Source organism: Exophiala aquamarina (genome assembly GCF_000709125.1).
Source record: "Exophiala aquamarina CBS 119918 chromosome Unknown aczIA-supercont1.5, whole genome shotgun sequence".
Lineage (NCBI taxonomy): Eukaryota > Fungi > Ascomycota > Eurotiomycetes > Chaetothyriales > Herpotrichiellaceae > Exophiala > Exophiala aquamarina.
Genome location: NW_013550583.1, coordinates 1,075,610 through 1,099,445, shown reverse-complemented (window position 1 = coordinate 1,099,445; position 23,836 = coordinate 1,075,610). Strand labels below are relative to the sequence as shown.

At 50.3% G+C, this 23,836-nt stretch overlaps 8 protein-coding genes across 8 annotated transcripts; 3 read left to right on the top strand and 5 right to left on the bottom strand.

Annotated features, from left to right (window-relative positions):
- Positions 1-119: 119 nt before the first annotated feature.
- Positions 120-1,363, bottom strand: A1O9_07058 (uncharacterized protein; the record flags this gene model as incomplete). Its single annotated transcript, XM_013404004.1, has 3 exons — positions 120-964; positions 1,036-1,102; positions 1,169-1,363. 3 exons carry the CDS (start codon positions 1,361-1,363, stop codon positions 120-122), a joined length of 1,107 nt encoding a protein of 368 aa, XP_013259458.1.
- A 795-nt stretch (positions 1,364-2,158) lies between these two features.
- A1O9_07057 (uncharacterized protein) lies at positions 2,159-2,547 on the bottom strand. Its single transcript, XM_013404003.1, has one exon. It carries the CDS (start codon positions 2,530-2,532, stop codon positions 2,200-2,202), a length of 333 nt encoding a protein of 110 aa, XP_013259457.1. The 5' UTR covers positions 2,533-2,547; the 3' UTR covers positions 2,159-2,199.
- Positions 2,548-4,094: 1,547 nt separating this feature from the next.
- A1O9_07056 (uncharacterized protein) lies at positions 4,095-4,847 on the bottom strand (the record flags this gene model as incomplete). Its single annotated transcript, XM_013404002.1, has 1 exon — positions 4,095-4,847. One exon carries the CDS (start codon positions 4,845-4,847, stop codon positions 4,095-4,097), a length of 753 nt encoding a protein of 250 aa, XP_013259456.1.
- Positions 4,848-6,140: 1,293 nt separating this feature from the next.
- On the bottom strand, positions 6,141-12,443 carry A1O9_07055 (uncharacterized protein; the record flags this gene model as incomplete). Its single annotated transcript, XM_013404001.1, has 1 exon — positions 6,141-12,443. The coding sequence occupies one exon, from the start codon at positions 12,441-12,443 to the stop codon at positions 6,141-6,143; it is 6,303 nt and encodes a 2,100-aa protein (XP_013259455.1).
- Positions 12,444-15,643: 3,200 nt separating this feature from the next.
- Positions 15,644-17,641, top strand: A1O9_07054 (uncharacterized protein; the record flags this gene model as incomplete). The annotated part of the gene is made up of 1 exon (XM_013404000.1): positions 15,644-17,641. The coding sequence occupies one exon, from the start codon at positions 15,644-15,646 to the stop codon at positions 17,639-17,641; it is 1,998 nt and encodes a 665-aa protein (XP_013259454.1).
- Positions 17,642-18,284: 643 nt separating this feature from the next.
- Positions 18,285-19,289, top strand: A1O9_07053 (uncharacterized protein; the record flags this gene model as incomplete). Its single annotated transcript, XM_013403999.1, has 3 exons — positions 18,285-18,360; positions 18,417-18,719; positions 18,841-19,289. The coding sequence occupies 3 exons, from the start codon at positions 18,285-18,287 to the stop codon at positions 19,287-19,289; spliced, it is 828 nt and encodes a 275-aa protein (XP_013259453.1).
- Positions 19,290-19,555: 266 nt separating this feature from the next.
- Positions 19,556-20,455, bottom strand: A1O9_07052 (uncharacterized protein; the record flags this gene model as incomplete). Its single annotated transcript, XM_013403998.1, has 1 exon — positions 19,556-20,455. One exon carries the CDS (start codon positions 20,453-20,455, stop codon positions 19,556-19,558), a length of 900 nt encoding a protein of 299 aa, XP_013259452.1.
- A 1,209-nt stretch (positions 20,456-21,664) lies between these two features.
- A1O9_07051 (uncharacterized protein) lies at positions 21,665-23,410 on the top strand (the record flags this gene model as incomplete). The annotated part of the gene is made up of 2 exons (XM_013403997.1): positions 21,665-22,105; positions 22,166-23,410. The coding sequence occupies 2 exons, from the start codon at positions 21,665-21,667 to the stop codon at positions 23,408-23,410; spliced, it is 1,686 nt and encodes a 561-aa protein (XP_013259451.1).
- Positions 23,411-23,836: the final 426 nt, after the last annotated feature.

Below are 23,836 nucleotides of genomic sequence, written 5' to 3'. Positions count from 1 at the left end.
TGCTCTATGTATTGTTCTTGAGGGGTATCCAATTATTATGGCCTCTTCCTACCAACCGAAATGTCTATCATGATATTTTTCCTCCTTCCATGGTTGCCTGTTGTTTTCATTGACCGTCGCTACAAATCCTGCGCCAGAAATCTGTTGGACCCATCGTCCAATCCCTCAAACAATTCCACACCCCAGCTCTTGCTGGGATTATTGAATCTCGCTTTCTTATCCTGCGTTGCGATCTCAGCTAGCTCCTTTTCACTAAAAGTCACATTCAACGCGCCAAGATTCTCAACAATACGCTGCTCGTGGACACTTTTGGGGATCACGATCGTCCCTCTCTGTATCCCCCAGCCCAGAACCGCCTGGGCTGCGGTGATATCCTTCTTCAAGGCCAATTCGGTCCAGAAACGGTCCGCCAGAATAGGATCCAGCTTCGGATATTTCTTATCGTAAGTCGGATTCGAATTCGCCAGCGGCGAGTACGCAATAACCCTGATATCGTTCTCGACATGCCACTGCACGAACTCTTGTTGCTGCAAGTACGGATGCGTCTCAAACTCGTGCGCATACGGCTTGATCTTCGCGTCCTGCAACAGCTCGTCCAGCTGTCGCGGACTGAAGTTCGACACGCCGATGTACCGCGTCAGATTTGCGCGCACCAGGTCTTCCATTGCTCGCCACGTGTCCTGAATACTGGTGTCCTGATCCAAAACATTCCGCCCTGGCGATTGGTCCGGTAGAAAGGCCACCGGCCAGTGCATGAGGTAGAGATCCAAGTATGGAGTGCCCAGGTCAGACAGCGTCTGCTCGAGCGCCTTGCGCACCAGTTTCGGCTGGTGTGCGTCATTCCAGAGTTTTGACGTCAGCCAGTATTTGTGCCGTGCCGGTGTCGAGCTGCTGCCGAGCCCCGCGCCGACGAATTTCTCGTTGCCTGGTTTCCACAGAGCGTGAGTGGATGTCGAGTTCTTTTCTCAACAAGGACGGGGGGTGGGGGGATTGGCTGAATTGTAGTCAAAGGGGCTGGCGATAGGATATACATACCGTAAGCAGCAGCGCCGTCTAGATGCGCATAGCCTGCGTCAAACGCAGATCCCACCGCCTTGGTAGCCTTACCAGAGCCAACCCAACCGTCAGAATATCATCAGGTAAGTTAAAGTTCGCGAGGCAAACTCACATTTTCACCCTCGGAATTCCACAACCCCAGCCCAATACCCGGAATGTCAAGGCTCCTTTTCTGCTCAACGCTGTCTTGATGGAGAAGCGGTATTTGCCGAGCAGAGACACTGGGTGTAATCGCGGCTGAGAATAACACTACGGCTGTGACAAACGTGCCGAATGCTTGCTGCTGCTGTAGGGCAGGCACCAGCATTTCTGCAGAGAGTGTCTTACCCCAGTATAGTAGTTTACGGATTTCTTGAATGCCGCCTCCTCGAAAGGTGGAATGATGGGTTCATCCAGCTGAGATACAACTAGGTAGTAGGGAATGTATGAAGCCCGTCCGGATTGCGTTTCGAGGATGGAGGAGCCCAAAGGATGGAACCAGTCCTCTCACTCTACTAATACTCAACAGGCATCCACAAATGTATTTCGTAATCGACACAGCACCCATGATGCCACCCAGATGCCGAATGGACGGCCTCGCCACCTATGAAACACATGATGCCGTCACTGAAGTCATGGCATTCATCAATTGGTGAAAGTGGGTCATATTTACTGGGGGTTCGCGGGTTTGAGGAACCGTCTCCCACAAATGAGATTGGGGATTTATATTCGCAATACTCCGCAGCTTGGACGGCGTTTGGAACGTAGCTTAATCCTCTACCTACCCAGGCAGATAAATGCGCGTATCCAAGAAAGCCTCACACAAGAGTACCTCGCTCTATTGCGAACATGACTACCCCAAGATATTGTCAAGACTACTCGTAAGTCTGCGCACGCATAGTAAATGCAAGTGGCCAGAGCGATCTAATCTCTTGCTTCCTGTTATCGCCCTTTTCTCTGTCCAAACTGGTATTTTGCCCAAGCTTCAATCGAGCCTTAAATAGACCGTCCATTTCCCCAACAGATATTCAACACCCATTAGAGGCTAGAGGGGTTTGGGCCCCGAGTGTGTTACCCTCTGAAGACCGTTTAAAGACATCGACCATGAATAGCCCGGTGGCGGAAGCTGTGCGTTGTCCCGCGCTGCAATATTACCCATGGTCTCTAGCATAACCTTCCCGGCACGGACATGGCGCGAGGCGGCAGTGATGTTGATGCACAAACTCGACAAGGTTCTTCTTGCGACTGTGGTAGTCGAGACAGACCGTCAAACAGAGCGAATGCCGCTAGACTTACTGGCCTCATGAGGATGACGGGGAATTGATCGTTGCCCCGGTCGTTGCGGGGCCGTTCTTGAAGCCTGCTGATGTCGCTCGCCGACGTGATGCACACTTCTTGCCCCTGAACGTGCTCAGACGATCGTGGAGTATTTGCGAGGAGTGGTTTGCTGGGTTGACCTGCGCCAAAGGCTGCCAAATGTTTCGAGAGAACCAGCATTGTCCACTTATGGAGGCCGCTGGACACGGAAGTGGCACTCTCCATGGAAACTAAGCGCTTGACTTGGTTAGGGATATGGCTGCCATGTCTGAATTCCTTGATGTGCTCCATGCTCAGTCATGAGTTTCAGGTGCTGGTGAGGGCGTGCTCTTTCCAGGTTGATCCGCGTCAAGGAATGGACATGAGAGACGATCAAGATTCCTCTTAAGCTCATCCAGTGCCTTTTCTGTGAGGCTCTGGTTCTGCTTCTGCTGTATGCACGAGCCCCATTCGTCTAGATCGTTGGCAAGGTGTATTTGTTAGTACAGGGTCGGATTTCCCAACTTGTCCTGGTCGTTCATATTGAGACTGACATTAAGAACAGGTCAGGAAGCCTTCCGCGACTATCCGCTTCGTTCAAGGCCGACTGGCATCCGCTAAGATCTTGTTCACAAGTTACGGCGTGCATCTCAGACTGTCTGGGCTTCCAGCTCTCATGGCTCCGATAAAGGTTGTCATATCGATCCATGGCCACCATTGGTGTGCACAGATGAATTACAACGATATGAGGTGCGCCAAGAGAACGTCATCATCAATGACTGTCGTCCATGGCTTCCCTGGGGCCGTGATGATGGAGTTGACGAGATCTTGTATGCGACCTAGCCTATGGCGACGTCGATAAGTCATAGCCTGCGACGACTCACGAGTCGACATTGGGCTCAGAGATGCTGCTGTGGCAATGTTCGTGATATGCATTCAGAGGTTGTCCTTATTGACATGGATGTTTTCATCAGGCTGATGAGATCATTTAGTTGCTGTGTGTCAGCTGCTCGGAGCGCCGCGAGGAGGCCGTCAAGCACTTACTGCTCGGCATCCAACAACTCTATCTTTAGGTTTACGCTTGCCTTGTGCTGCCTGTCGTCCTTGTCATCCCCGACAGGCTCTGCTCCCTCGGGGAGGCATGATTCGCAAGGCTGCGCACCGTTGCATCAGAAGGACCAAATTAGTCAACGCCTTGTCTCATAGAGATGATACGTCCACTCCACTCCGCGTAAGTAAAATGGCCTACGAACTCGACGTTGCTGTGTCTTGCAAGCGTAGCATGTTGTATCTATGTTCGTTCGAGTTGAGCTTTCAAACTGAGACGGCTCGCCACGCCCTCCTTGCTCAGAGGATCCCTTTGGGGGAGGTGCCGGCGTAATTTCGAGAAGATTGAATGGACCGCTCACCACTGGAAACACCTAAATTGTTGACAGCGGCATAGTTCAGCTCATTCGGGGTCTCGAGCAAGCACGAACTGCACCTTTTTGGCCCTCGCGAAAAGACATGCATCGGAAGGAGCTTTAGGCTAGGAATTTCGGTAATGACGGCGTGGACCAAAGCAGAAGCGATTTGAGTGTGCAAAGGCAAGAAAGCCACCATTCCTGGAAGAGTTCTCTGAGAGTGATACCTCGGAAACGACATCTTTCTATTTACGAGATTCGCCTGTCTCAACATGGGACCGGAATTGCATTTCCTGAATGTGATGGGTAAGAAAGTCTGCCCCAGGTTGCCATTGTATGGAAATCTGCACGAAGCTGCCACTACTCAAATTCCTTGCAAGCATCAAGGCCCCCAAGGAGCATATTTCGCAGATTGTGCGCTTCCAATTCCTTCTGGTATTCCTCCCTCCCAGTGCCTTTCCCATCAAGGCCCTCGACCACGCCAAATTGTGAGACAAAATTGTCGAACGTCGTTTCCTTCTTGTCACGGCAAAGCCCGCACATGATGCCTACCATTTCTTCCTTGAACCCTGCCCTTGGAAATGCTGTCACGACCTCCTTGTATTCGTCGATCGAGATAACGCCACCGGGAAGGGGAATATTTGGCCCGAAGAAATCTCCCATGATGCCTAGTTGAGCGAGGAAGACTTCCGGCTCCTTGTTATGCGCGATGGAAGGTGTAGTATGTAGAGCAATGGCGTCCCATATCAGCTGGAGTCGATGCTTGTCCCAGGTCATCTCTGTAGTGCATGACTGGATCAACTTGCGAGCGAGATTGGCTCCGTCGACCTCGAATCTTTTGTCTGTCGACAGAATTTCTTTGGTCGTTGCCCATCCTAAATCATGCATGATAATCGAAAGAACCACAAGCTCGGTGTCCAAGTGCGGTGCAGCTGCCACCAGAGGTGGAAACTTGCGCAAGATAATCAGTGCGAATGAAGTGCTGCGTAGGCAATGGTTCAAGGTCGAAAGGCTGGTATGTTCCTTGACATACTCATACGCCTTGATGATGAGCGGATTTGATGGAATTGTGACTTGCGATACAGGCAAGGCTGGGAAAGGTGAGGCAGACATTGTTGTTGACGATATGCTTCTTCTTCTGCTTTGGTCGTTTGGTTTCGCTGTGCCCGGTGGTGGATGCAGGACATGCGAAGATGTACATTGGGGAGCCGTCAATATTTATATACTCTCTCACCAACTTACTTGACATCCTGCCGCGGAATTGGCATGCTTCACGGTGCACCCAGCTTTGTCCGGCTGAAACTTGCAGGATGATTTGCGACTCGGTCCCTATGCGCTTCATGTTCCGCAGTCACAGCACGGCAAGGCGAAGCTGCTATGGGAATTATCGTGGTACACCGCATTCGAGTGAAAGTTCCACATCGAGTTGTTCAACGGAAAGAAGTTCATCCAACTTTTAACGTGAAGGCGTAACACGAGAACTGACACGACACGGCCAATTCAGTGTTTCATTGGCAGGATATCAGACGGATGAAAGTCCAACCGTGGCTTCGAGCAACGAGGAGTCTTCCCAGGAAAGCTGAAAGTTCCATTGACCTACGATGTATGTACTGCCGTGTAAGGAAAATGTGCTCATTTTGGACAGGTTGTCCCGATGGAGCAAGTGTGCGGCTCTCCCACATCCGCACGGCGGGAAGCTCACACCTATTATTAAACCTCCAGGGTTCTATTGGTGGTACGCGCAGCCCTGCCGACAAAAGGCACATACTGTACATGTATTGGCCACCAGGGTCGCACCGAGAGTAATCATTCAAGCCGGGCGCCGGCCGAAACCCGCCATGGCACTCGTTCTGACGCGTCTTAACCTTACCCTTTCGCTCGTCCTCGTGCTGACCTCGGCAGACTGCTCGATATTTACCTGATGTACTTGACTAGACATCACCGGTCTGTCTCCAAAATACAGGAGAGCATAAAGCCTGACAAGAGCATCAGACTTAGTAATTCTCCATCGAAACCCAGCACAGGGAGCAAGTTGGTGGTGTACCCAATTCCAGGTTCGACATGATAGCCGTCATCATTGTCATTGTGGTCAAATGAGAGGATCAAGACGGTTTGGTACGGCAACATTTGCATTGCATAGGAAACACTTCCAACATTTTTTATATCAGGAGTCTGTGCATAGCAGGCTTGCATGGTTGACTTTGAAGATTTATTCAGACCACACCCATCATCTTCTGGGGTGCGCCCCATTATAGAATTTTCAATTATGTACTATTTCAACCCATTTAACTCCCTACCCCTACGATTTCAGGTGCTATCGATTTGAGCGCATGCTACAATTTGTCCATGCCTTCCAATGTTCTCTCTCGGCAATCGAGCCTTCCTGCTCTTCTGACCTTATAACCTTCAATCCACACCATTCATATCGTCTTTGGTGGTCCCATTGGCGGTGCCGTTGGTGGTCCCACTGACGGCCTCATCGACCAACGCCCAGTCTTTAACATTCACATCCAAGGCCCCCTCATCACTTGCGGCCTTGCCATTTCCGAACTTCTTGACATTCCACTTCTCGACGCCTTCCACGCCATGCAGGTCCTCCGAAAAGGTATGGAAGACGTCGGCGTTGAGCTGCTCATACTCGGGATAGCCCTTGGGGAAGTCCCCATAACGCTCGAGCGCGTGCTTCATCAGCACGAGATGGCGGCGTGCATAGGTGCCTTGTGAGGCGTCCTTGCTCACGATGCCGGACAATTCTAGCGGCTCTGGGTCAGAAGAGAGGACGGTGACGTCGTCGTCATCATTCAAGCCCAGTGGGTCAAGGGTCAGTGACCGCAGGACGCTCTCGTGCACCCCAACGGCTCGTTTGTAGTAGCGGCGTGCGAGATCTCCAGCCCCCTTGGTCGCTTGCAGCGTCAAGCCGGCACTGACGTACATCTGGCTGAGGAAGATGTTCATCTCCAGAGTGGCCAAGTGGGATGACCCGTAAACCCGACGAAGGTTGTACGCGATATCGGCGGCGAGGTGCAGGGCGAGGTCCTGCTTGTTGAGTAAGAAGCGGGCAAGGGCAAGGCGCCTTCCCAACGCGAGCACCACGGCTGGCCGCCATGCGCGATGAGTCTCACGAGCGTCCCAGAGTGTGGTTAGGAGCCACTGTAAATCAATCATTTCAGTACGGATCGACTTATAAAGCACTAATGAAAAGGATTCTCGACTTACCTCAAGTGTTTCAAAGTCCTTTTGCTCACCAAGAATACTGATGATACTGTTTGTCTGTTTGAGTGGGATGGCAGCAATGTTTAAGTTGAGCTGCTGAGCTGCCTTCAACAACGGGCGGATGATGCTGCTGGCAATTTCAATCTGGGCTTTGCGCGTGGGGCTTGAATTGCCTAGATCTGCAATGGCGATTCCTTGGAACAGGCCGTGCTTGATGGCGTCGGCATTATTGTACCATCCATTGGCGTGACAGTAGCGGAAGGACGTCTGGGCAAGATCACAAGCCTGCTTGTGTTGGCGCTTCGCCAGGAAATGGCACACACGCTCGATGGCGGCAAGGTTAATGGAGTGCAGGAACTTCTTGACCTGGTGGGTGTGAAGATACTCGAGCATTGTTGTGACGAGAATCTTGACTTGAGCAATGTCTCCAACCTTGGCTTTCTCACCCGATGTTCTCAAGAAGAAGCTGGCCAGCTCATCTTCGACATGCCTCATGGTGACTGCCCTTTTTTGAACACTTAAGAACGAGTGGAGTCGAGCTGCGACGGAGAAAACCTCTTCAACGGAGGAATTGCTTCGGATTGACCGTTGGAAGTCTTCGTAATACACAATCTCGGTCAGGATCGAAAGGTATATTTCGCTGAAAGTCACCAAAGAATCCTGTCTAAGGCTGTGTTCCAACTGAGCAACGAAGATTGCCGCAGATCGGTCGGCTGTGGTCAGGTCGATGCTGTACTTCTTTGAATTGCTCGCGTCCTTGGTGATCAATTGCCAGCGCAACTCTTCGACTAGCTCTAGCCCACGATGAGTTTCACCGACTGCCATGTAGGATGCCGCGATCGCACTTGCACTCTTGATCAGGCGCACGGAGCTCTTCTCACTAGTGATGATATGACTTGTGGCTTCAGTGATCTCTTTGATGGCTTCTTCTTTCTTGGAACGTCTTGCGTAAAGATAAGACATCTCCTTCAATTGTTCCAATGACTCCTCATGTGTCCAGCCATACTGGCTTCGGTTCTCAGTCATCCGCTTCCGAATGATAGTTACTGCGTGGTCAACCTGTTCACTAGATGCGGAGACACTGGTGCTTCTTGCGGCTTCAAGGGATTTCTCCTCATATATGGCATCTAGTGTCGCCTTGCACTCTGCATGATATTCAGTTGCCTTGGCATCTTTGAGGAGTAGCTCATAGAGCGCAATGGCCTCGGCCTCGTGCCGCTTGGTTGACTGATACAGCCGTGCCAAGCTGAGAGTTGCTTCATCGCTGATCTTGCTCTCTGTGCCAAACACGGTTATGCATGTTTCTCGATAACTCTTGGTAATATCATAGATAGCCGTAGTCTTGAAGCTTGAAAACTTGAGGCTGTCCACGTATCTGGTGTAAATGGTTGTGACAATGGTGGCGGACTGGAAGTACTTCGACTCCTTCCCTTTTCGGACGAAGGTGTTGAAGAGGAGGGAGTAGGCCCATGTGGCATCTCGATAACGACGCTCACTCCAGTAATGATTGGAAATGATGCTCAGCGCTTCAAGAGCATCGGGATGACAAATCCCTGAATCCTTGCTCAACACCTCCACGATTTCTCGGTAGTAATCGATTGAGATAGGATCTGGACTACTGAGTTGAGCGAGTCTCCATAATGTCTTGATAGATTCCTGGTGTGAGGGTCCATACGCCTTCTTATAATCCTCGAGGAGGTCCCGATGCAGTTGGATGGTCTTCTCGTGTGCTCTATTCTTCTCATAGATCCTGAACAGCTCCGAAAGGTTGTGCTTGGTAATAGCATCATCAATTTTTCGTGTTGACTTGACAGTCCGGTATAGCCGCTCTCTGAGATCCTGGGCCTTGACGAATCGAAGGCGTGACTCATAAGCAAGGATAAGTTGGTCGGCTAGCTCAATAGCGAAGTCGGGGTTACCAATCGGTTGGCCCACGTCTTCGATTGAGGCGGCGAAAAGGCTCTCCCAAATCACACGAAGCGTTTGTTTTATGATCGTGGTGGACTCCTTCCATCGTTTCTGAGCGATGTATGTAGCCACCACTTGCTTGACCGCAGAAGCCGAGGTTATATCGAGCTGAGAGGACTTGGAGGATTTGATGCTGGTAATAATTTCTGTTACCTCAGACCTTGAAACATGGCTGGCTGAGCCTAATGACGAGGACACTTGCTTGAGAAGCTCTCGTTGCGTCGCATGTACGTACTCTTCGACTTCCGTGTAAGAAGAGCTTTCCTGTGTGTGAGTGTTCTTCACCACAGAAGAGTGATGCTTGAAGATCTCTAGAGCGACTGAGGTAGCTTCTAGGGTTTTCAATGTCTGACCAACTTCGAAGAGACGCGAGCTGACCTCCTCTGATAGTGCCACAGCAGAGGACCTGTACTCTTGCCACACACTAGTTAGTATCGTAGTGGCTTCTGCTTCGCGCTTGCTAGACTTTAAAAAGTTGGCATAGGTCACCGCAAGCTTGATCCTCCTCACATCCATATGCAATGACTGGTTCGTCTTTCGTTGCATCGAGATAAGATACCAAGCTTCGACATAGCACTGCTCGGCTTTGGCTATAAAACCCTTGTGAATAAAGCTTTGGGCTGATACAAGGAGCTCGTCGATGCTCTTCTGGCCTTCGGAATGGATCGAGGCGTCATAATCGCTCTCTGTGCTCCAGTCCCAGGTCTTGTATCCGTTTTCCTTTCCCTGGCGGAACATGACACGAACATCGAGCGAGCCAGTTTTTCTTCGGGTAAGCTCATCATGACCCCCTTGTGCGGTATGCCCATGGAGAGAACGCTCCAGCTCCGCAGCCTTTGTCTCTTCTTTCAATGAACGATAGAGCTCAACAAGTCGAGACTGGTATTGGATCACCATTTCAGAAGATGATCCATATTGCTTGGCATAGCTCTGAATTAGGATTGACAGAACGTCTTCGAAGTAAGTCGCGGTTTCGGACCTGGTGGTGAACTTAGTAGTGCTGGTAATTTCCAAGAAATGATTGGCACATTGGATTGTTAAAGGATGAGTAATCGAGAAGATCGTAGAACTAAGCTGTGTTGCCAAGTGGGCATGCTTCGCTGCAGATTGCGAGTTTCCGATCTTCTGGAGAACAACGGCGAGCAGAATGGTCGACTGGAGAATGATAGGCTGACTGCCATCGAAAACCTTCTGGCACAAATCAAGTGAGGTCCCATGCCACAAGACTTGTATGGAGCCAGGTTGCCAATTCCAAGCCGACTTTTCCAGGAGCGCAACAGTTGGAGATGTTGGCAGGATAGAGTTGAACTCTTTCTGAATCTCTTGCGATATTCCCTTGCCATTGGTTGATAGCTCAAGATAGTGGCTTGTCCAGTATCTGATAGCGTACTCCGCCAAGGGGTACTGGCTAAATACCTGATCAACTTGAGCGAGTGTCAAAGAGGAGAAAGAAGGATCCTTCTGGTCCTTGACGGTTACCCGGAGATAAGCCAACAGCCTCCGCACGAGATCAAGAGAAGGCTCCTTCACAGGTAGATATTGCTTATTCTGTTCAAAATGAGACGCCAGGGTGTGCCTGATGGTGGCGTGGCGTAGGTAAAATAAGCCATCTTGGAGGAAGACGAGTGATGCAACAGGCCTCAGGGCATGAAGTGCATCGATACGACTACCGCTCATGGAGCCTGTCTTTGGGTCGATACCATAGAGTAAAGACAACTCTTCGACACTCAAAGGACGCTTGGATATGGTGAGCCAAATCAGTAGCTGCCTTCCTTCTCCAGAGAGGTTCGCAGACGTCAAATGGTCACGGATTACCTCTGGGAGTGACTTCGGGCTCCTCTTTATGGCTGCAGCAGCCTCGCGGAATTTCTCCACTGATGGTTCCTTGAGCAAGGCTTTCGTCACCAATTTGGACCACAAAAAATTGCTCTTTGAGCTCTCAACGATTTGGTCGATGACAATCTCCTGTTCGATACGGGATTGTTGACGCAAAAACGGATGATCTTGAAGAATGGTAGACACTACCGAGAAGACGTCGTCATATACAAGGTCTGGAGTGATCTGCACATCGGCAACAGCCTTTGAAACCAGCGAAGATTGTTGTGAAAGAGTGATAAGCTTGACCTTCTCGTGCTTAGAGGATGCAGCAACCAGGTGCTTGTGCAGGTTCTGAGCTTCCTTGGGATCATCGGAAACCTCATCCATTCCGTCTACAATGATCAGGGTGTCCTTCGCTTGCGGTAGCGTCAGCCCTATGGCTGTTTCGAATGCTTTCCAGAGAAGCGACTCATATGTTGCCACATCAGAAGCCTTGTACGTGGCCTCGAAGGTTTCAGAGAGAACCTGGTAAAGTTTTACATCACCAACACGGCTCTCCAGGAGTTGGGATAGAAGACTGCGTATGACATGAAGACTTGTTGCTAGTGACTTAGATCGGGCGTTTATTGGGACGAACAGAACAGTGTATGATTTCCGGGCACTATTTCGTTGCACGGTGTCGACGATTGTTCCTGCAAGGACGGTCTTGCCAGAGCCTGCAGGCCCAGTAATAGCAAGAGCATCTCGTCCACTATTTAGAAACCGGGTGAGATATGGTTGGACCCATAGGCAAGTCAATTGTTGGCGATCGTTCACAAGTGTGGTGTGGTCTACCGACTTGTATTTGAGGACGCTGTCCTCGATAGCTAGCCATGATCTCAGCGTTTTGATGGATGTTATGGAGTCAACTTCAACATTCGCCTGGGAAAGCTGATATTTCCACATTGACTCGATGATATTGTCTCTCCTGTTCTGGAAGCTCTCTATGGTATCAGCAAAGACTGCGTAAATATCAATAGATACACCCGATTTGCTTGGAGCTCTGATTGCCTGGTAAAACCGGAGCGCGATGTCCGAGACTAGGGTGACCAAATCAGCATATGCCAGGACCAGCTGCTCGTTGATGTCGAAGGAGACATTGAAGAGTTCCACACGATCCAACATGGCAATTAGATCTAACGAACACTTGAAGAAGAACCCGAACGAGGTCTGCAATGCTGCTGCGTTCTCATCGCCGAGTTCGAGAAGTAAGATACAGTAGCCAAAGGCTATTTCGGCACCGTCATAGTTTCCTCCAGTGAATTGCTCAATGGCATCGTCGAAGTCATTAAATTTCTCGGAAAATGATTGTGCCCAGGCCAACACCTTGTCCCAAGCACTGCCTTCGGTAGGCAATGACCGAAGGCGCTCTTGACTGATTTTTTCTATGAGTCGAGTGTGGGAACTGACAATATTGTTTGATATTGCAGCCCCCAAGTCCTCCGCACAACGCCTCTTAAGTAGACTGACAGTTTCTGCCATCTTTGCAGAACCACTTACGTTCGCGTTGTCTGCTTTAGTCACGGTCGGTGCACGCCATGAGGCCTGCCTGGATCTATATCCTCCATTCATAGTTGTGCGACGACCAATTGATGAAGAATGTTGACCATACGTCACTTCGCATGAGCTGTGAAAGCCGTTGGATGTATGGCTAGCCACAGCGGCAGTCATGTTTGATCTGGTGTCTTTTATGCTGCTGGATACAATATGAGGAGCAGAAAAACTATCCTTGTGTAGAGAAACGGAAGCTTGTCGAAAGAATTCTAGACCAGAGGTCGAGGGATTGGCTGTGATTGCCTGGTTGGAGAGAGAGGCAGTATCCAAGTTACAAGAATGATTTGAGTTGAGGCGCGTACTATTTTCTGGTCCTCTGCCTTGTGTATGGCTTTGGGCTATTTCTTGTATTAGAGAGGTTTCTTGCCCGTGAGTGAGGTTGATCTTTGCTGGATCTTTGGCAAGGACACTTGATATCTTTCTGCGAGCAAGACTTTGTTTGTTGGTCGAACTCTGGGTTGTAGGCTTTGGGGAAAGTCCTTTGCCTTTTCGAGAAAGGGTATCGCAGCAAAGGAGTACGAACAGTCAATCAAACTTCATGCTGGACGCACGAAAGAGGGGAGCCAAGGCCTAAGTATTCTTTGACTAGGTGTTCGTCATTATTATGAAGCTCGACCGTTCTCTTTCCGGCCGATCTGCTCGACGAGCGCTCATATATATTGTCACATTCTGTGGATTGTTGCCGATCCATGGAGAGATGTGGCAGTGATGTGTTGACGAAGGAAAGTGTTGTACGTCAATGTCTTCGAGAGTTCTGTCCTAGCATCGTTCAGCTCCGGGAAAGGTATTGTCATATGCAACTTGCTGTCACCAAATTAGGGGCAACTCATTATTTCCACATTTTCAGTGGCTGGCTGATGATCACCTAACCAAACATAGGAAGTTGTGCCAGAAATATTTACACCAGAGCGCCCATATGTTCATAGTGATCGCTGGAATAGCACATCATCGGTTACCCTCGAGCAGAGAACGTCCACTTCATCGCTAGTGATGTGGATATGTTGTTAGCCGTTCAGTTGAGAAAGTGTCTTGTGGACCTGGGGCTGATCTGCATAACTGCTAATGGCCCCTGCTCGCTTAGCTGAAAGAGGAAGCCAACAGACGAAAGGGGTGTGACAGGGTTCTTGCTTCGGAACAATCATCATGCAAGAAGCGTGGGCAGAGGCGGGGAAGCCGCATGAGCGACCGAACCATGCAGTTGCATGCTTCGATCATGACGACTCATTGTGACGTGATAGAGCTGCGGAATGAAATTCTCCGACCTTTTCGCCAGCATGGGAACCCATCATGGCGAGTTCTGGGAGTTTCGTAAAATTAAACATGTCGAATTGGACATTTCGATGCCTTCAACTGGATAATCCTCAACTCAGCCGGCTCAGGTACACATCGTCCAAGGAGTTTCTGAAAGGAGTGTTATGTCTTGCTACTAACTTGATGAGGGTGGCAGTGCTGGAGGCCCCTAGTGCACGTTTCGGCAGTTAGTGTGGTAAAATAGGAGCAGTGTGGAAATAGGAGCGTCCGTAACGACCCGGTCCCCCGACATCTTTTGAGTCAAACAGCAGTCAACCTGCATATCTAGTACTTGTCACATGCAGCCAAAATTAATGGCGCTGTCCGACCCTGACGCTTAATCGGGGGCTGGGGGTGCATGTTCTGCAACGGGTATGTATCCTCGATTAGGAGGTGATAATGGTAAGTATTTCGAGGAAACACAATATCCATGTGTCCAGATGGAGGCAGCAAAAATGATTATCGATGGATCTACGTCGCTAGATACTTGATGATCTGTACTTTGTGTCGGTCATGGAAATAAGGGACGATTGTCCGACTCGAGCCGAAAGATGGTGTGCGGATGTGGCGTTTTGTGCGCCAAACAGCTTGAGTCAACAAACCTAAATTGAACCCCACAATCACTTGCATGCACAGCACCGATCGAGCCAGAGTAGCCATCGTCAGCAGTCTCCCCCAGCCAGCCCACTGAGGCACGAAGATGGTGCTAGCTTAAGGATTCCCTACTCTGACATGTCCTTTTGACGAAATCAATGCCAGATCAAGCAGGGGTCGATCCCTTGACTTGCCGGCCCGTTTACGGCACTGTCATTGCGTGCAATCGTGCACAGAGTCAGGACAAAAAATCCCAACTCTCAAGCTTCTGACATATCCGGTGCCTGATCTGTGACTGCCGATAGTTGATATGATCCACAAGCTGAAAACGAAAGATATGACTGCATCCTGCATCATCTTTAGAAAGCTGTGTGAGAATGATAGAGACCACTGCTGATGGTTCGGACAGATTTTGACTGTCATTGCGCCGAGAAAAGGGCTCATTTGGCAACGATCTCATGCAAGAGGGAATCGTTTCACGTACAACATGGACTGGAGAGTTTTTCGACTATTGGTGCCATCTGCAATGGGATGGAGCAGCCTACCCAACCTCAGCTCGAATCTGAAGTCCTGTGTATTCTGCATCCCGCGGGCTTCTGTGACTTCAAACCATCTCATTTGCTTTCCAATGAGGTGGATCAACCATCTTTTCGGCGGGCATCTTTCTTGGGCATCAAGAAGCGGAGGGTGAAAACCGCACCCGCAATTGGTCAGGAGTCATAAAACGGCTACCCCGACGACTACCGGCAAAGAGAGATGGCGCAACCCTCTGGCTCACTCAGGGATGTTTCTGGTCCGAGGACATTGGACCCATCTTCTTGACACCACGCAAGAATGTCTGCAGTGATGACAATGGTGTCTCCACCTTTTTGTCCAAAAATTCTCGTGACCGGGAGCAGGAGGGCTGATTTGTTAATATGGAGAATCTGGCTGATCTTACCTTCTCCTTAGCTCCCTGGATTCAACATGTGAAAGAGGTACTAAGTTCGAACTGACCAGCTTCATCCGGACCTATTCTACCGGAATACTCTTAGTCGATGGATTGGCAGCATCAACTGGCACAATGACTGGACGATCTTCAAACCTAGCTAAGCTGCAAGACGTAATGTCCTCTGCACATGGGCCCCTTCGTCCGTGCTAGAGTTAATTGGACACTATCTACCTCAATAATGATATGAGAGCGGGGTCTCCGAGGCATACTAGCACTAAGATTGAGCACAGCGACAGCTAGGGATAATGGCTGGCAAAGCAGAATTTCTTAGATGGGTCAACTCGATATCATGAAGAGACACTCGCCTGGATGCTCTCATTTCCCCCAACCTTGAGCTTACAGTTACCTTCCCACTGTCACCCCAAACCTTTGCTTCAATAGTGTTCTCAATTCCAATTGCGGCCCTGGATACCCAGTTGACCATATATAGACAGCCACGAAAATGGAGACACTCGGCCATCAAGATCATCATAATCACCACAGCGACATCTTTCCAAATAAGATGGCGGTTATCCGGCTCAATAACACGGATTTAGATGATGATCTTGTGTCAGATGCAGGGACTGTTGAAGCTCATCGCAGCTCCGGTCTTACTCGCTCTGCATCTCTTCGTTCCTACCGGCGGCAAAGTTCTCTCTTAAAAAGCTCAGCATCACGTTTAGAATCAAAATCTTATGCCAAGCATTCAGCCGAGCTCACTGCACAAGCCGAAAGCAAGTTCTTGATCTTGATGGATGTCATTTCTAACGCATCTAAGGAAGCTTCTTCACTCAAAGCCGTTTGGGAGAACATGAAGCATGAACGCGAGCTGCTTCTCCAGAGGCACGAAGAGATGGTGAACCAGACTACAGAGCTGACCGCCGAGCTCCGGGCACGTGAGGATGAAAGGTCACGCTCTAGCACCGATGTGGTTGATTGGAAAAGGAAAGTCGAGAAGCTTTTAACAGACCTTGCTGCTGCCCATAGAAGTGTGACTGCTGAAAAGGCACACGTCCAGGAGCGTGATAAGGATATTGAGAGGATCCGCACGGAACTCCGAGAGGTTCGAGACTCGGGATTCCGCAAAGATAGTCAGAATGAGCGTGAGCTCGAGCATCTTCGAGCTAGACTCAAGCAAACTGAGAGTGACCGTGACGCCATCACCCAGGCGTCGGAGAAATACCACCGAGACTTGAACAAAGCCTGTAGGGAACGCTCCGAACTGGCTTCTAAACTCAACGAAATTACAACCAGCCACGAAATCAGCCAGAAAGATGTTCTGTCACTGACTGGCCGGCTCAAGATCGTCGAAGCTGAACGCGAAACCTCCCTTCAGACCATTGTCCGGTTGAAGGAAGAGGTTAAGCGAGCCAAGCAGAAGAGTTCTGAAGACTCACGAGATGCTATCGAGGCTATAGAGAAATTCGAAAAAGCTGCACGCGAGTCTGCCAGAGTAAAGGAAACTCTGGGTGTCATCGAGGTCGAGCGAGATGACCATCTACGAACTATTGAGACTCTGCGCCGCCAATCCAAGGCTCAAAAGCTCGATTATGACGACTTGGCCACTCGATTCGCTGATGTCTCTCGAGATCATGAGGCAACAAGGCGTGAAATCATCACACTTCAGGAGAACTTGAAGACCTCCGAGGTCTCGCGTGACAAGTATCTTCAAACATTGGAGCGCACCCGCGAGTCTTTGCACAGTATCACCCGCCAACGCGATGAGCTTACTGATGAGATGAGCACTATTGCCAAGCGCCTAGATGAGCAGAAGCAGCAGTCTGTCCTGGCCCGTGAGAGTTTGAGCAACGCTGAGGAGAAAATTTCCGAGCTTCAGGTTGAGATTACCACTATGAAAGAAAAGATCGTCCACGCTCAACGCGAGCGTGACGACGCATTCAACAAGGGCAACCGTCACCTCACCGAGATCGACCAGCTCCGTGAGCGCATCACTGCCCTTGAGCACCAGAAGCGAGACGTCGTTGACTCGCGCACCAAGCTCAGCTCTGAGCTTGAACAGCTGCGCAGCGAGTACAGCCAGATCACGGAGACAATGACATCGTTCCACGACGACTCGGAAGATATGGAGCAAGAGATCGAGAACCTAAGGGCTCTTGTTCACGAAGCTCAAGAACAGCGTGAGCGTGCCGTTAGTGCGCGCGAATCTGCTGACCGAGAGCGTGATACCTACATCTCCAGGTACGACGATAAATGTCGGGAGCTCGAGAGGCTGAGGGAAGGCATGTTGAGCCGCAGCGGCAGCTACTCACACGCGCATTCTCGCCGCTCGGGAGGAGGGGGCGAGTTTCGCACAACTCGAACCATCACTTCGCGATCTGTCTCCCAGCTCGACCACGGCACTTCACATGAAAATGGCTTCTCCAACTCATCTGGCATTGAGCATACATCTCATATGGAAAATCCCACAGAGACACTCAGAGAGACATCGGTTGCTGCGTAAAGGTTAGTGACCATTCACAAGCCTGGGCTGCATGACATAAATTGTACGACTTGAATCCCGTCCCGCGGCCGCTGCCAACCAGTCTAGTCGCCTAAAGCTGCCATTATATATGGAGCTTCAGCGCCGAGAGCTTCTCGTGTCTTTCGGTCGCTTAGTGTTTTGTGTTATGGTTCGAATCCCTCATACTCATTCAGCCTGTGGAAGGCTAATGCTTCTCCCAAGCTCCCAAAAACTGCAACAGCAAAAAATAGTGGGTTCCGCTACATAGTACAGTAGGTTAATAAAAGACGATACATTAGCTAGTGTTCATCTGTTCAAGTACTTGGAGGCAGTTCATTTGATTCTCATTGGAAAATTTCAAGCGTACTCGCATTTGTAAGGACCCTTCGGAGGTCCGTGGATCGTAATTTCACCAGGCTTGATCTCCGCGGCAGCAACGAAGTTTTAATATCTGCTGTGGCTTTATGGTCCCATCGTAGCCGTATATAATGATGTTTCCAGACATTGACCTTTGGGAGTACTCCAGCCAGATCTTGGAACTTCTACTACTTCACAGACCAAGTCCTATTGCGTCCGTATTAGTGTCCTGTTATCTTTGCTCCACAAGGACTCGTCAACCCATCCACAAAATAACGATTGCTCCATGGCCACACCCCAGCGGCCTTCCGGCCTGATTGGCAACAAAGGCATAGAATTGCTTACGGCAGGCACTCCCAATGGTCTTACACATTTCCAATAACCCTCACTCATCAATTTCTGCTCACTCATTTTCCAGGTTTCAAGATCTCAATTTTGCTTGAGGAGCTCAAGGAAGCTTATGGCAAGAAGTACACGTACCAAAACCTCGACATAGTGAAATATAACGATCAGAAGGAGCCGTGGTTTATCAAGGTGGGCCCGAATGGCCGCATTCCTGTCATCATCGATCACGACAAAGGCGGGTATGCTGTTATGGAAACCCTGGCCATTCTCAATTACCTGGCCCACCACTACGACACGGACCATAAATTCTCGTTTGAAGATCCGCTGGACATCTGCACTGCAGAACAATGGATGGCGTGGCAGCATGCTGGTCTAGGTCAGTCACGGACCTTTTTGCTTTTGGTCTTTCTGGCGTGCACTACATTCAGCATATCACCGTCCTACAAATGTGTCTGAAAAACCTTTGACTGACGATAACTACGACTATGTCTTCATAGGCCCAATGCAAGCGCAGGCCAACTTCTACTACAGATTCTGCCCTGAGCGCCATGCCTTTCCGACGCAAAGATTCTTTGGTGAAACCGAAAGGCTATATGGCGTGCTTGAAGCCCGCCTCGCCAACCGCGATTATATCGCGGGCCCTGGGCGTGGGAGTTATAGCATCGTTGATATCGCTGTATGGCCATTCATCAACTCGTCTCCTGCGACTGGTATAGACCTTGAGAAGTTTCCGCACATCTACGGGTGGTGGGAACGAATCGAAGAGCGCCCAGCAGTTAAGAGCGGCATGATGGTTCCTAGTGGACGGGAATTCCCGTACGGGTATAGAGCAGTCCAGCAAAGAGTGAAAGAGGACCCACAGGGTGCAGAACAGAGCGAGGGGCAGCTAAGGGACGCCTTGGTAAGAGCGCAACAACAGGTTAATTATGTGTATCAGAGTCCCTGAGACACTGGAAATCCGACCATGCTGGTGACCCGATCTAGGAAAAGACTTGCAGACGTTGACATTCGGTACTAATCCTCACTGAACATCTTAAATCGAAGCTCTTAATCTTAAGGGTTCGACGTTGGAAATACCGGCAACTCGACACCTAGAATATAAATGCTACGTCTTATTGCTAATTCTACCTCTGCTAAGTCGTGCATTGGTCTATAATGGCCATTTTTCAAGTACTATGTGTTCCACCAAGCTCTGCAGAATCCTTCCATTGTCTAATTGAGCAATGGAGTGATGAGCTCAATCAAGTACTCCTCCGTCTTGCTCTGGATGCCCAGTAGGCCGTTATCGTTCTCCGTAAATTTTGCTCCAAACTCGGGGTCCATGGCCGATTTGAGCAGGATAGGTAGAACAGTTGGCAGATCATGTTGCCCTCGTGCAAGCCGTTCCATTGCACTCTTTACCAGCGCGTCCAAATCCACGCTTACAGGAGCCCATGGCTTGCTTGGCGCAATCTGTCGCGCCACGGAGAGGAGCTGATTTTGTGACAGCACGAGCTCAGAAACGTAGACTGGTCGGTTCTGCGTCTCGATCGGGTGTTTCAGGACACCGACGACGGCGTCCCCGACGGTTGGCATACTAGTCGAGCTAAATTGGTAACCCCCGCCGTTGAACAGCTTAGGCGTGTAGTTGGAAAAGTCCATGATGATCTTGTTCTCAATGCAAAAGTCCGTAAAACCTCCATTGTTGACGAACGTGTATGTCAGATCAGTAATCTTTGATTTTTCAATGAGATAATCCTCGACAGCTACTTTCATAGTGAATATTGGGAGTCTTCGGGTGTTGGGGTTTGCCAGGTTTGAGCCGAAGTTGGATGGTAGGAATCGTTTGACGCCGGCGACGATGGCGGCATCGATCATGAGCTTCTGGCTGAGGGCACCTGCATCGGAGACAACCGAAACCACAGCATCCTGGCCTTGGAATGCTGTCGTTAAGGACTCAAGATCGGTGAAGTCTGCCTCCACCACTTTGACACCTGCAGCGTGAGTGGATGGTGAGTCTACCCGCTTGAGGACTTGAACATTGAATATGTTAGAGGCGAGAAGCTTATCCAGAATAAAAGATCCCAAGCGGCCAGATCCACCGACGAGAGTAACGTTCTTGATAGCTGACATGTTGATGGACCAGTACAATTGCAAGCGCGTTGTTACGTCTGCCCGAAGGAAGACTGCTTCAATTCGCAGACTTGATGAGCAGAGTCATACAACAGCAAGCCGGAAGGGTATGTTCGTAGGTGGTTCAAGTGTCTAGAGACTTAGGACAACCGGAGCTGAGGGCTGTTTATATAGGTGAATTGATGTTCTTGTGACAAGACTACTAGTCGTAGAAGACACAATATGGTATCATGCTTGTCCCGTCTTTGGGTGAGGAACGAATAGGGGCCAGCGTACCGATGGGATGCATAATGGTAGTGGAGCTTGAGTAATCTAGTCAAAGTTTCTCGATTTAATATCTCAGCAATCAAGGATTCTGAGGTCGTCTCTGTGCACAAAGGATGGCATCCCACCGGGCCTACGTAAGGCTTGAAGGATCCACTTTCGCTCATTAAGTCAGCGACTGTGGGGCGCGCCCCTGGGTGGCAGCCACCCAGGGAGCCTCAGGGTCTTCACCCCACCAAAATGCCGACGCTAACCAAGTATTTGAAATGACGAAAGGCTGTAACACATCCCACATCCCACATTCCACCGACATCGACTCTGCACCATTCGTCAGTAGCTATGCCCCTGACCATGGAATCCGGTACGTGAGACTCTTTGTTGCGAAGCATCAGCAGGAGACCCGACAATCTCTGAGAGCAGAAGTCAAACCTCGAAGCTGGTGCACCGACGATCTGACGAATCTCGCTAGGCACGGGGTCGACCAGGCATGCCTGCCACTGTGGTAAATCCTTCGCTCGCAAGGAACACTTAACGAGACATCAAGCCACCCACGACAAGCCAGAGCATACATGCAATGTATGCCGACGACAGTTCAGTCGCAAGTAAGACTAGCCTTTCTACCGCGCGTGCAGGCATGGCACTGGAAATAGTCAGCTCACGCTTGTTGCAAGAGACCTCCTTCGTCGCCACTCAAGTTTACATACAGCGAGCCATACACGGGTCGCCATATCCTGCGATGCATGTCGCGCTAACAAGACGAAATGCTCGGGGGGTATTCAGTGCCTGCTTTGTGCACGACGAGGCATCAATTGCACGTTCCAGAGTAGCCTTCGTGGATCAAAAGAAGCACCCACAAACACCAGTAGAGGGGATATTGGTGTCAATGCTCCTGCCCCCGACGATGAGACTAATGATGCATCAACACAGCATGAACACTCGAACTCGATGCCTGAGAACGATTTCCCAGTTGCAGAAGGAATACATGCAGCCGCGGAACCCCTTCCAACGCCGGTTGAACTCTTCCTGAATCTCACAATTGTGCCGTCCATGTCGGCGCCAGAAAGCGAGTTCCAGCCCTCGACTACTGGGATTGAAGCAATATATGAGCTTCTGATCGTCGAGCAATCATCATTGGAAGGGGCCGTACAGGAATCCGACGACCTGCAGGAATCTCTCACGATGTACCATGTGACATATCTCAAAAGCTCTCACTTGCGGTGGCCCGTCCTCCACGGCCCAACATTCGACTTGGTAACCGCGTCCCTACCTCTTGCTGCATCAGCATGTGCCATGGGAGCATGGTTCCAAAGTAATCAATCTTCGGACGACAAATTTTATGCGCTCAGGGTCCATGATTTACTGTTACAACGCCTACTATACAATTTGGTACGTATCAATCACCATACCAATCCACCTCAAAAACATCGTCCGTTTACTTCCACATAGATCGATGCCGACTCGAACTTCAAAGGAGAGGCCTGGCCAATTGAAATTTTTCAGGCCACCCTCTTAACTCTGGTCTTCTCGCTCTACCGCACCGATGAGCTTGCCATATCCAGAGCCCAGCACCTTCGAAACGCGCTGATAGCCACTCTCAGAGAGCTTGGGGCCTTCAATGGTGAAATCTTTGTCGAGCATTTCGACACTTACTTCGGCGGTACGTACGCTCCCTATCGGCTTAGCATGCGCGAGAGATTCAAACGGCTTCTTCTCTTGACCTACCAATTCGACGCGTATTTCGCTCTTGTTCACAGAAGACCACCTATCCTTCACCACCAGGAAATAAGCGTACATCTGCCTAGTACCTTTGCGCTGTGGAACACCTACGGCCTCGATATTTTCGCCAGGCGACAACTAGAGGAGCCGCCCGGACGATCTGACATTCAGATGTGCGAGATGGCACACAGCGCGGAATCTTTGAATGGGAAACCCTCGCAAATCCTCGTGGAAGATATCCTACTCGGCTTATGCGCCAAGTTGCAGGCAATATGGGTTTTGAGCGGTGCTTCCCAGTCCGAGACGGAGGGACACCCCAGTAGTGCTTCGCAGATAGTACTGTTCGTGGAGACACTTGATGCGTGGAAGCGTGAGCTAGACAAGATCAACGAGTTGACCTCCCCAACAAACACCCCCAGCAACGCCACAGCTGCAAGACACTTATTGCTAGCATATCGCGCAGGAGACGATTCCATGTCGGCATCACTGGAGCGCATCAAAACTCTCATTCAAGATGGAACGGTGCTCTATTACTTCCTGAAGATGTACCACTACCTGGGACCAGTGCCTCAAAGGGCCAACTACCATCAGCCAGCAACCGTGTCCGCGTGTGCCTCCAGAGCCGAGAGAGACGCCTTTGTGTGCGGGTTGCAACTACTCGAGATCGCCGAAGCGAATCCGATGGTTGGAGGAGCCTCGGCTTCACGCGCACCCATAGCCCCCAATCCGCTCATTCAGCATGCGCTCACCACAGCCCTCGAGGTAACATCGGCGGTCCTGTCATGCCAGAAATGCGAGTGCGACAATGGAAGAGAAGACCGACAGACTGAGCCTGCGAGCGTGAAGCTTCAACAGTGGGCCGAGGCCCGCGGGCCGCTATTCCTCAGCGGCACGCCAATTTGTGTATGCAAGCTGGGATTTTGGACTGGACGCTTTGAGAAGGCGATTCAAGATCAGAAGATCATGGCCGAGTAAGCTGATGGCGCTGGAAGATATAGTGTCTTGTCCAAGAAGTGCAAAGAGCTGGGGGAAAGGGGCTTGTCGACAATTTGGCTTTGAGCTGTACGGTGTAGGGAGTGCTGAGTCGCGGAGAAGGGAGCACTTCAAGATCCGGCAGATCCGAAGAACAAAGACGGTGAAAAGTAGATATCATAGTATTGGGGCATATTTAAGAGTGCGTCACTTAAATTACGTCTTCGCCGTCTGCCTGATTCTTGCTTGCTGGATGTCTGAGGGGTTGCATAACTTGCATTGGCTTTCCCCCTAAATAATATCATACTCTGGTCCAACTCTGTTGTTGTATCCAGGATATATACCCAACAGTGCTTGGTCCGAAGCATGCAAAGACGCTCGGGAAGCGATGCTTCCCCAAATCAAACCTGCGCAGGGATCAAAATCCCT

What these genes read in the sequence shown, in the direction of transcription:
- A1O9_07057 (XM_013404003.1), bottom strand. Translation starts at nt 2,532, where the DNA reads ATGCTGGTTCTCTCGAAACATTTGGCAGCCTTTGGCGCAGGTCAACCC.